Source organism: Coregonus clupeaformis, chromosome 20, assembly GCF_020615455.1.
Source record: "Coregonus clupeaformis isolate EN_2021a chromosome 20, ASM2061545v1, whole genome shotgun sequence".
NCBI lineage: Eukaryota > Metazoa > Chordata > Actinopteri > Salmoniformes > Salmonidae > Coregonus > Coregonus clupeaformis.
Genome location: NC_059211.1, coordinates 56,242,538 through 56,255,352, shown reverse-complemented (window position 1 = coordinate 56,255,352; position 12,815 = coordinate 56,242,538). Strand labels below are relative to the sequence as shown.

The following is a 12,815-nucleotide window of genomic DNA, read 5'->3' as shown; positions in this document are numbered from 1 at the left end:
CACCAACAAAATCCACAAACAAAATCCTCCCCAGCAAAATCCACCAACAAAATCCACCAACAAAATCCACCAACAAAATCCACCAACAAAATCCACCAACAAAATCCACAAACAAAATCCACAAACAAAATCCACAAACAAAATCCACAAACAAAATCCCCAAACAAAATCCCCAACCAAAATCCACCAACCAAAATCCACAAACCAAATCCACAAACCAAATCCACCAACAAAATCCACAAACAAAATCCACCAACAAAATCCACCAACCAAAATCCACCAACAAAATCCACCAACCAAATCCACAAACAAAATCCACCAACAAAATCCACAAACAAAATCCACAAACAAAATCCTCACCAGCAAAATCCACAAACAAAATCAACCAACAAAATCCACCAACCAAATCCACAAACCAAATCCACAAACCAAATCCACAAACCAAATCCACAAACCAAATCCTCCCCAGCAAAATCCACCAACAAAATCCACCAACAAAATCCACAAACCAAATCCACAAACCAAATCCACAAACCAAATCCACAAACCAAATCCTCCCCAGCAAAATCCACCAACAAAATCAACCAACAAAATCCAAAAACAAATCCAAAAACAAAATCCAAAAACAAAAAATCCACCAACCAAATCCACCAACCAAATCCACAAACAAAATCCACCAACAAAATCCACCAACAAAATCCACCAACAAAATCCAAAAACAAAATCCACCAACAAAATCCACCAACAAAATCCACCAACAAAATCCACAAACAAAATCCACCAACAAAATCCACCAACAAAATCCACAAACAAAATCCACCAACAAAATCCACAAACAAAATCCACCAACAAAATCCACCAACAAAATCCACCAACAAAATCCAAAAACAAAATCCACCAACCAAATCCACAAACAAAATCCACCAACAAAATCCACCAACAAAATCCACAAACAAAATCCACCAACAAAATCCCCAAACAAAATCCCCAAACCAAATCCTCCCCAGCAAAATCCACAAACAAAATCCACAAACAAAATCCACCAACAAAATCCACCAACAAAATCAAAAAACAAAATCCAAAAACAAAATCCACCAACCAAATCCACAAACAAAATCCACCAACAAAATCCACCAACAAAATCCACAAACAAAATCCTCCCCAGCAAAATCCACCAACAAAATCCACCAACAAAATCCACCAACCAAATCCACAACCAAATCCTCCCCAGCAAAATCCACCAACAAAATCCACCAACAAAATCCACCAACAAAATCCACCAACAAAATCCACAAACAAAATCCTCCCCAGCAAAATCCACCAAACAAAATCCACAAACAAAATCCACAAACAAAATCCACCAACAAAATCCACCAACAAAATCCACCAACAAAATCAAAAAACAAAATCCACCAACAAAATCCACCAACCAAATCCACCAACAAAATCCCCCAAACAAAATCCACCAAACAAAATCCACAAACAAAATCCCCCCAGCAAAATCCACCAACAAAATCCACCAACAAAATCCACCAAAAAAATCCACAAACAAAATCCACAAACAAAATCCACAAACAAAATCCACAAACAAAATCCACAAACCAAATCCACAAACCAAATCCTCCCCAGCAAAATCCACCAACAAAATCCAAAAACAAAATCCACCAACAAAATCCACCAACAAAATCCACCAACAAAATCCAAAAACAAAATCCACCAACAAAATCCACCAACAAAATCCACCAACAAAATCCAAAAACAAAATCCACCAACAAAATCCACCAACAAAATCCACCTACAAAATCAAAAATCAAAAAACAAAATCCAAAAACAAAATCCACCAACCAAATCCACAAACTAAATCCAAAAACTAAATCCACCAACAAAATCCACCAACAAAATCCTCCCCAGCAAAATCCACCAACAAAATCCACCAACAAAATCCACCAATAAAATCCACCAACAAAATCCACCAACAAAATCCACCAACCAAATCCACAAACCAAATCCACCAACAAAATCCACAAACAAAATCCACAAACAAAATCCACAAACAAAATCCACCAACCAAATCCTCCCCAGCATCAAGCGTAATAAGATCAGACACAGGAAAAGTATTTTATTTATTTATTTATTTTAATTTTATGTGTTGCCAAGTAACGTCATCATTATGCAAAACAAATTAATTTGTTTCCAACAAAAGAAGCAGTCCATCAAAACTTTTTTTGGAAGCACAAAGGCAGACAACACCTGTTTCTTCATAAGAGATATCAGATACAGTAGACACATGGCAGCAGAATTGTACACATTTCATGATAAATCAGTTCAGTAAATATTTCAGTAATATTTGTCAGTTATAAATAAGTTATGCCCTCCTTTATCTGTGGCAGGGTATATCAAACATTTGTGGCAGATTTTGTATCATCCACAGATAAGCAAATTCAAATTTCAAGTTAGATAATCTGTTAGATAATCTGTTGTATATTGTCCTGTGGTGCGTATGTAGTTAACGTTCACAATGCACAAGTTACATTTATAATTTAGAATGCAAATAGTATCGCGCGTGTGTGTTGCATGTTTTATTTATGTGTTCGAGTGTGTTAGCACATTAGTTGTAAATTCAAGGCACAGTTTGCATCATGTTTCTTCCATCCCAGCAGCTCAAGGCCTCACATGTTCCTGGTTACATGGTTCCCACTACAGTAATCCCTCGTTTATCGCGGGGGTTACGTTCCGAAAATGACCCGCGATAAGTGAAATCCGCGAAATAGAAAACTTTTTTTTTTTTACAATTAGCAACTATTACATGTATACAAATACAGTGACTCACGTGTAGGCCGTTTCACTGCTCTTCAGACTGGGCCGCTGCATCCTGACTGCGCTCTGCAGTGTTCTCTTCTTCTGAAGCCCGCGGTGCAGGTGTGTTTGTTCGGGAGAAGAACATAGTGATAGGCAGCTGTTGTCGCTCTTTTTTCTTCTTTGCAAAAAGATCCTTGTACACCGACATGCCACCATCGATTACGTTGGAGAACTGTAACGAACGGCTCATCAAAGGGTCCCATTTCATTAGGAGATGTTCGAAATTACAAGATAATTTGGCCAACTTAATGTAAATTTGCCAAGCTGTTTTATGTACGTACACATAACTGCACGAGACGACAAAATGATAGCACAATTCGTAGCATGTTTTGATACAAGAAGCGGGAGTGAGTTTTTAGCGAATCAGAATGCAGAGCACAATGCACCAAAAAAAAAAATGCATTATGAAAATCCGCGAAATAGCGAATCCGCGATAAGTGAACCGCGAAGTGGCGAGGGATCACTGTATACGACCAAGCTGCAAAGTCAAAATCGGCAATATTTTACATTTTTTAAACATTTTTAGTCATTTAGCAGACGCTCTTATCCAGAGCGACTTACATGAGCAATTAGGGTTAAGTGCCTTGCTCAAGGGCACGTCGACAGATTTTTCACCTAGTCGGCTCGGGGATTAGAACCAGCGACCTTTCGGTTACTGGCACAACGCTCTTAACCACTAAGCTACCTGCCATATCATGAAGATGTATGACATCTTTACGATATGGTCTTGTGTTAAAGGGATTCTTCGGGATTTTGGCAATGAGGCCCTTTATCTAAATCCCCAGAGTCAGATGAACTGGTGGACACCATTTTTTTATGTCTCTGTGTCCAGTATGAAGTAAGTTAAAGGTGGTTTCAAGAGCCAATGCTAACTAACTAGCGTTAGCACAATGGCTGGAAGTCTATGAGTATCTGCTAGCATGCTATCCCTTTAAGGTTCTGGTTAGGCATAAGGTTAGCAGTGTGGTTAAGGGTAGGGTGTTAGGGTTAGCTTTACAATCAGGTCTGAAGAAGAGAAATTGTATAACTAGAGAGGGCTTCCGACTTTGCAACTTGTCCAAATAGTGATGAACTGTTAACATATTACATGTTATTAGTTGTATCTCTGGTTTCTGGTCCTAACTGCTTTCCTCTCGTTCAGGTACATGTTGACATACGAGGTCAGAAGATCATCCATCTTATAGCCCTGATGGACAAAGACACAAAGCACAATATGGAAACATTATTCAGAATAAATGTATTTTATTAAGGCCAGGTACCACACCCTAATAGGGATTTTTCACAATTAACTTTTACAAGTTGAATGTAGATACAAATATTACTTTTTTGTATTACACATCTTCTAAAATATTAAATTAAAATATGCAAATGACCTCAACATGCGTTTTTTTGCCAGAAATGCCTTCTGGAACGTGAACATTCATGTGCCTTTATAACAACCTTGTGTGCCATCTGTAAATACGAATACAATTGTTAAATTGGCTCGGTTTAGCCACAGAAAAATACAGGAACCTTCCCGCTAGCCATGATTGGCTGAGATAATGGATGGGCTGGACATACTGAGAGATGAGTTCGGATTGGTCTGCCATGTAGCATGTTTCTGTCTATAACATGAGCTGCTCAGTATGTGTGGATAATCCTTTTTACCACTTTTTTGTTGTTGTTGTTGATATCAAGAAGAACTGAAAAAGTGTTGCATTGACGCCCTGAAGTTAATAGCGCTATCGACAAAGATCAGTGGGAAAAAGTTGTGCTGGACTACTTTCTGGAGGAAGGTCGTGCCACGGTGACTCTCTCTGACTCGGATCGGACGATGAGGAAATCCCTGATTTAGGTAAAAACATTTTAATTGAACCGAACATTGTAGTGTCTTCTGATTACAGTGATGGGGAAGATTATTGTACCTCTGGAGAGTTTTTGGTTACATTTCTATCTGTAAAATACTAAATATATAAAAACATAAAATGTTATCTAGAATTAAAAAAATTTAACATATCAACAATTCCATCCGGGCAAGTCTCGAGTATATATCTAAGGATGACCACACAACATTTGGTGAATGTAGATGTTTCTGAAGCTGAGGAAATTTAGTTGGCGTGTGGGAAGAGTCTGACTTACGGGAAAAGGCAGTTAAATACAAAAAAACACTGAATTTAGACTTACAAATGCCAAAAACCTATTTAGACCCAATCACCATCTCTTCAAAGTATGTTACTATACTGAACAAAAATATAAAAGCAACATGCAACAATTTCAAAAGATTTTACTGAGTTACAGTTCATATAAGGAAATCAGTCAATTGAAATAAATAAATTAGGCCCTAATCTGTAATGATCATGCTGTTTAATCAGCTTCTTGATATGCCACACCTGTCAGGTGGATGGATTATCTTGGCAAAGGAGAAATGCTCACTAACAGGGATGTAAACAACTTTGTGCACAATTTGAGAGAAATAAGCTTTTTGTGTGTATAGGGAAAATTATTTTATTCAGATCGTGAAACATGGGATCAGCACTTTACATGTTGCGTTTATATTGTTGTTCAGTTTACATATAGTCCAGATTGTTACATTCTCTATGAAATGGGCTTTTTAAATGATGTGTAATTCAATGTAGTGAGTTTTGAAATCATGGATGTGTGCCCATTTTAATGTGGTCAAAATGTATGACATTTTTATGACGGTAGTATGATAAACGAAAGAAAATATACCTTTTAATCAAGATTTTGACATTTTTATGTTTACTTTGAGAAAATACTAATATTAATGGATCAAAATACCAACAAATATCAAAATTAAAAGGTAGATGCAAAAATGTCATTTCAGCCTGTGGTGCCTGGCCTTGAAGGTTGAACACATCTATCTAATAAGAGCTAAAAACCCGTTTTTTCAACCACTCCACAAATTTCTTGTTAACAAACTACAGTTTTGGCAAGTCGGTTAGGACATCTACTTTGCGCATGACACAAGTAATTTTTTTCCAACAATTGTTCACAGACAGATTATTTCACTTATAATTCACTGTATCACAATTCCAGTGGGTCAGTCAGAAGTTTACATACACTAAGTTGACTGCGCCTTTTAAACCGCTTGGAAAATTCCAGAAAATGACGTTGTGGCTTTAGAAGCTTCTGAGAGGCTAATTGATATCATTTGAGTCAATTGGAGGTGCACCTGTGGATGTATTTCAAGGCCTATTTATTAAGAGCTAATAGGAAATGGTGGAAGTTTATCGCAGCAATAGGCTTCCGTAACAAACAGGAGAAAGAGGCACACAAAATAACTAGCTACAAAGTCAACAGTAAAAAAAAAAACAAGCAAACTAACAAAACAGTAGCACATGTCTTACCAGTGATGTTTCACACAGGATCTTGTTTCCCTTGACCAGGTTGCCCACGGTGATGTGGAAGTAGGTGGATCCGCTGCACCAATTAGCGATACGGTTGAACGGGTGAGTCGCAAGGACATCCTACGGGACAGACAGACAGGTTAGACAGACAGACATCTCTTTACTGTTCATGCTCTCCGTTGAATGTTAATGTCAGCTGGATGTATAAAACATATCTCAATGAGAGGGCCATGGATATTACCTAGTACTGTTTAGAAAGGTCAGATTCTTTGCTTTTTTTGGTAGTTATTATTTATCTATGATTTGTAGGCACTTTGTGCACTAGAATGCACTGCTATAGTAAATAGCATGAAAGATAGTACATCCTAGATTTCATTTTCACAATGTGTATACTATAGTTTTTAAAAAATAATCTACATATACTCACAATCAACTTTAGTCATTTAGCAGACGCTCTTATCCAGAGCGACTTACAGTTAGTGAGTGCATACATAATTTTTTTAATTTTTCATACCCCCCGTGGGAATCGAACCCACAACCCCATGCCCTACATCCCTGCCGGCCATTCCCTCCCCTACCCTGGACGACGCTGGGCCAATTGTGTGCCGCTCCATGTGTCTCCCGGTCGCGACCGGCTACGACAGAGCCTGGATTTGAACCAGGATCTCTAGTGGCACAGCTAGCACTGCAATGCAGTGCCTTAGACCACTGCGCCACTCGGGAGGTCTCTTTGCTATAAGCTATAAGATTTCAGATGCCTTATTATTGTAATACTTTTTTTTATATAATTAGTGGTCAGGGAAGATCCGACTCATTTCCTGGTGGGCTGCTCTCATTCGTTGTTGTCTCTCCCCCTGTGAACGTACCACAGAGTTAGCTAGCGAATCTACTAATTCTTCACGATCTCAGATTTCATCTAATATAACATTTGTCCCTTTGTGACGAACACAAAGTGATTTTGTTTCACATCTTCAAATTGTGTTCAAGTTAAAAAATAATTTAAAAAATGATATAAATCTTATTTCGATCGTATTTGTCATAGAACACATTCATTCCGCTACAGCTGTGTGTCTGAGATGTACCGTTCCGACACAAATTGATGGACAGTCCGATCAGCGAATGAGCGTTAAGGGCGGGACTCTCGAGCCTCCAATGGCTGTGGAAATGTCACCTGATGCCCCAGAATCAATGGACGCTAACTGAATTGAAGAGGGGAAGCGGGGGGCTGTCAGACAGAACTGCCGTGAAGCCATTTGGCCTAACAGAAGTTGATTAATAAGCAAATTACCTTGATATGCCTTGATAAAACAATTAAATTATAACGAAAGTCCCCTAAATAGAGTAATTAACAAAATTTAAGAGGAACCATTTCTCAAGAGGAAAAAAAAGGAGTCTTTGATGGTGAATGAATGAATGTTGAATGAATGAATGAATGTTAGGATTGTGTGTGTGTGTATGTGTGTGTGTATGTGTGTATGTGTGTGTGTGTGTGTGTGTGTGCGTGTGTGTGTGTGTGTGTGTGTGTGTGTATGTGTATGTGTGTGTGTGTGTGTGTGCGTGCGTGTGTGTGTGTGTGTGTGCGTGTGTGTATGTGTGTGCGTGTGTGTGCGTGCGTGTGTGTGCGTTCGTGCGTGTGTGTGTTACCTTGGTTTTGGGGTGGATGATTGTGACCCCCTGTTTGCTGATGGCAATTCTGACGATATCTGGGAAGTTAGGTTCTGATGTTTGCTGGAGGAAAAAACACAACATCTCTAATGAGGATGGAAGACAGAGTAGTGCATGCTCCATCCTCACAAATGGCACCCTATTCCCTATCTAGTGCACTACTTTTGTGTCCTTCTGCGGTACACCCATTTCTCCTGAGGGGAATTTAATTTGTGATAAATCAATGCCTGTTCCATACCTTCACTTCAAAGAAAGCGCAGCCGAAGGTGGGCCAGCGACAGACCACCTTGAGGAACGCCAGCATGGCTTCTTCAGCAGTCATACCAGCCTGCTTGTTGTAGGCCGCAACGATGTTCTGGTATCAAAGAGATTAAAATGGTTTAAAAAAAAAACACAAAAAAAACATTTCTAAGACATTTTACATAGTTGATCCCTCTGACCTCACAGATTTAATGAACTGAGTTAAGGGTCATTTGAGTTCAGGGATCATGTAGAGGGTAACGTGGAGCTGCAGTCACAGACAAAGGGGCTGTGACTGTCTACTGACTGTCTTTGTATACAGGCCACATGAAGTCATCACCCAGTCCCTTCCAGCTATGTGCACTCATGCACTCCTCCCAGTAAACCATATCTCATATACCGGTTCAGGGAAGTGAACAAGTGCACACTTTTGGAGGAATGACTACAGTGACACAGAGAGACTCTCTTTCTTCGATGCATGACAACTGTAAAAATGGCTTTATAAATAAATGATTGATTGATCGATTGATTGATTGATTGATTGATCTTACCTTCTGCCACTCCGTAGCGGACATGGCCTTCAGCATGTCGCCGGGCACCAGGTCTTTCAGCATCTTGGGGATCATAACGAACTGGGACTTGTCGTTGTTGGACTTCACCCTGAAGAGCAGAGCCCCTACATTCACCATGTCCTCCTTCGTGCAGCGGTGGTACCCCCTCAGGTACTTAGGCAGCTCCTAGCAGGGAGAGGGAAAGGCTAATCAGGACGTCTGTCTGTTAGTATAATGCACTGAGGGAAAGGCTAATCAGGACGTCTGTCTGTTAGTATAATGTACTGAGGGAAAGGCTAATCAGGACGTCTGTCTGTTAGTATAATGCACTGTAAGCAGTGTTAGGGTCAATTCAGAAAGTAAACCAAATTCCATTTCCGATTTTTCCTCATTTAAAAGCATTTAGGTAGAATTGGAATTGGAAGCGGAATGTCAGTGCACTTCCTGAATTTACTGCTTTTTAAATGGCTGACTGTAAAGATGGGCAGTTTCATCATAGGTACACAACCACAACATTCTATTTTGTGGTTAGAGAGGGAGGCCAGTAACCGGTCGAATCCAAGCGCTGATTTGGAAAAATCTTGCAGGAGTTAGCCGGCAACCGGAGGGTTACTGATATCAATATCTCAGGTGCCACCTAATGCCCTTGAGAAAGGCCCCCAACACACCTGAGGGCAGTGGAAGATAAACCATGATGGCCCCCAACACACCTGAGGGCAGTGGAAGATAAACCATGATGGCCCCCAACACACCTGAGGGCTGTGGAAGATAAACCATGATGGCCCCCAACACACCTGAGGGCAGTGGAAGATAAACCATGATGGCCCCCAACACACCTGAGGGCAGTGGAAGATAAACCATGATGGCCCCCAACACACCTGAGGGCAGTGGAAGATAAACCATGATGGCCCCCAACACACCTGAGGGCTGTGGAAGATAAACCATGATGGCCCCCAACACACCTGAGGGCTGTGGAAGATAAACCATGATGGCCCCCAACACACCTGAGGGCTGTGGAAGATAAACCATGATGGCCCCCAACACACCTGAGGGCTGTGGAAGATAAACCATGATGGCCCCCAACACACCTGAGGGCTGTGGAAGATAAACCATGATGGCCCCCAACACACCTGAGGGCAGTGGAAGATACACCATGATGGCCCCCAACACACCTGAGGGCAGTGGAAGATAAACCATGATGGCCCCCAACACACCTGAGGGCTGTGGAAGATAAACCATGATGGCCCCCAACACACCTGAGGGCAGTGGAAGATAAACCATGATGGCCCCCCAACACACCTGAGGGCTGTGGAAGATAAACCATGATGGCCCCCAACACACCTGAGGGCAGTGGAAGATAAACCATGATGGCCCCCAACACACCTGAGGGCAGTGGAAGATAAACCATGATGGCCCCCAACACACCTGAGGGCTGTGGAAGATAAACCATGATGGCCCCCAACACACCTGAGGGCTGTGGAAGATAAACCATGATGGCCCCCAACACACCTGAGGGCTGTGGAAGATAAACCATGATGGCCCCCAACACACCTGAGGGCAGTGGAAGATAAACCATGATGGCCCCCCAACACACCTGAGGGCTGTGGAAGATAAACCATGATGGCCCCCAACACACCTGAGGGCAGTGGAAGATAAACCATGATGGCCCCCAACACACCTGAGGGCTGTGGAAGATAAACCATGATGGCCCCCAACACACCTGAGGGCAGTGGAAGATAAACCATGATGGCCCCCAACACACCTGAGGGCAGTGGATGATAAACCATGATGGCCCCCAACACACCTGAGGGCAGTGGAAGATAAACCATGATGGCCCCAAACTGCACCCTATTTCCTATACAAGGGATCTTCAACCTTTTCTTGCCCAGGGACCCCCTCCCAGACAAACCGGCGACCCAGAGACCCCCATCATATGTTATCAAAAAAAATAAGTAATATCTTGTCTTATCATCAGGTGAAATAGAATGAAATAGAAGAAAACTTTATTGTCCATCCAGGATGGACATTTTTCTTTGGCATCACCTTCCATTAAAAGGATCACATTCACATGCCTTCTCACATCACATCTAAACCAGTCAGTCCATCATGTTGCATCCACTAAAAACATAGAGGACATTGATACATTCACTCACAACTGACCGCTGTCCCAACTGCACTGGATAGATAAGTACATACAGTGGGGAAAAAAAGTATTTAGTCAGCCACCAATTGTGCAAGTTCTCCCACTTAAAAAGATGAGAGAGGCCTGTAATTTTCATCATAGGTACACGTCAACTATGACAGACAAAATGAGAATTTTTTTTCCAGAAAATCACATTGTAGGATTTTTAATGAATTTATTGGCAAATGATGGTGGAAAATAAGTATTTGGTCAATAACAAAAGTTTCTCAATACTTTGTTATATACCCTTTGTTGGCAATGACACAGGTCAAACGTTTTCTGTAAATCTTCACAAGGTTTTCACACACTGTTGCTTGTATTTTGGCCCATTCCTCCATGCAGATCTCCTCTAGAGCAGTGATGTTTTGGGGCTGTCGCTGGGCAACACAGACTTTCAACTCCCTCCAAAGATTTTCTATGGGGTTGAGATCTGGAGACTGGCTAGGCCACTCCAGGACCTTGAAATGCTTCTTATGAAGCCACTCCTTCGTTGCCCGGGCGGTGTGTTTGGGATCATTGTCATGCTGAAAGACCCAGCCACGTTTCATCTTCAATGCCCTTGCTGATGGAAGGAGGTTTTCACTCAAAATCTCACGATACATGGCCCCATTCATTCTTTCCTTTACACGGATCAGTCATCCTGGTCCCTTTGCAGAAAAAACAGCCCAAAAGCATGATGTTTCCACCCCCATGCTTCACAGTAGGTATGGTGTTCTTTGGATGCAACTCAGCATTCTTTGTCCTCCAAACATGACGAGTTGAGTTTTTACCAAAAAAGTTATATTTTGGTTTCATCTGACCATATGACATTCTCCCAATCCTCTTCTGGATCATCCAAATGCACTTCAGACAGGCCTGGACATGTACTGGCTTAAGCAGGGGGACACGTCTCGCACTGCAGGATTTGAGTCCCTGGCGGCGTAGTGTGTTACTGATGGTAGGCTTTGTTACTTTGGTCCCAGCTCTCTGCAGGTCATTCACTAGGTCCCCCCGTGTGGTTCTGGGATTTTTGCTCACCGTTCTTGTGATCATTTTGACCCCACGGGGTGAGATCTTGCGTGGAGCCCCAGATTGAGGGAGATTATCAATGGTCTTGTATGTCTTCCATTTCCTAATAATTGCTCCCACAGTTGATTTATTCAAACCAAGCTGCTTACCTATTGCAGATTCAGTCTTCCCAGCCTGGTGCAAGTCTACAATTTTGTTTCTGGTGTCCTTTGACAGCTCTTTGGTCTTGGCCATTGTGGAGTTTGGAGTGTGACTGTTTGAGGTTGTGGACAGGTGTCTTTTATACTGATAACAAGTTCAAACAGGTGCCATTAATACAGGTAACGAGTGGAGGACAGAGGAGCCTCTTAAAGAAGAAGTTACAGGTCTGTGAGAGCCAGAAATCTTGCTTGTTTGTAGGTGACCAAATACTTATTTTCCACCATAATTTGCAAATAAATTCATTAAAAATCCTACAATGGGATTTTCTGGATTTTTTTTTCTCAACTTGTCTGTCATAGTTGACGTGTACCTATGATGAAAATTACAGGCCTCTCTCATCTTTTTAAGTGGGAGAACTTGCACAATTAGTGGCTGACTAAATACTTTTTTTCCCCACTGTATACCGATACAATTTATTTTGCATTTACTAGTCCAACAGCACAAGGAACGAATGAATGTTTGAACACGTTCTTCTTGGCCAATGATAATGGCAAGGAGAAGTCATCCATTTTAAAATGAATAGTTTCGTTAGACAGTTTCATTATTTTAACCTCCCCACAGTTCATTGGAAGAGGAAGTGTCGACTCTAACATACCTTTCTAGCTAATAGGCTATCTTGGAAACGGAGAGAAATTATTGCCGTTGTAAACGCTAATTTTCAGCAATTCTACACAGTTTGGCATGGAGCTGAGAGACAATTTTTGAGTTTTAAAGATAACTTCCTGCAATTCTATGCATTTTGCCATGGCTAATGCTGTGTTC

General features: G+C 41.2%; 1 protein-coding gene across 1 annotated transcript in view; it reads right to left on the bottom strand.

The window, feature by feature from the left end:
- Positions 1–3,483: 3,483 nt before the first annotated feature.
- LOC121534170 (unconventional myosin-VIIa-like) overlaps positions 3,484–12,815 on the bottom strand; it is a 78,485-nt gene continuing 69,153 nt past the window's right edge. The window contains exons 45-49 of the mRNA XM_041840698.2: positions 8,663–8,848; positions 8,110–8,226; positions 7,851–7,934; positions 6,207–6,326; positions 3,484–4,045 (exon numbers count right to left, since the gene is read on the bottom strand). Of these exons, the coding sequence (XP_041696632.1) occupies positions 3,953–4,045; positions 6,207–6,326; positions 7,851–7,934; positions 8,110–8,226; positions 8,663–8,848 (600 nt within the window). The 3' untranslated portion in view covers positions 3,484–3,952. The remainder of the gene's footprint in view (positions 4,046–6,206; positions 6,327–7,850; positions 7,935–8,109; positions 8,227–8,662; positions 8,849–12,815) is intronic.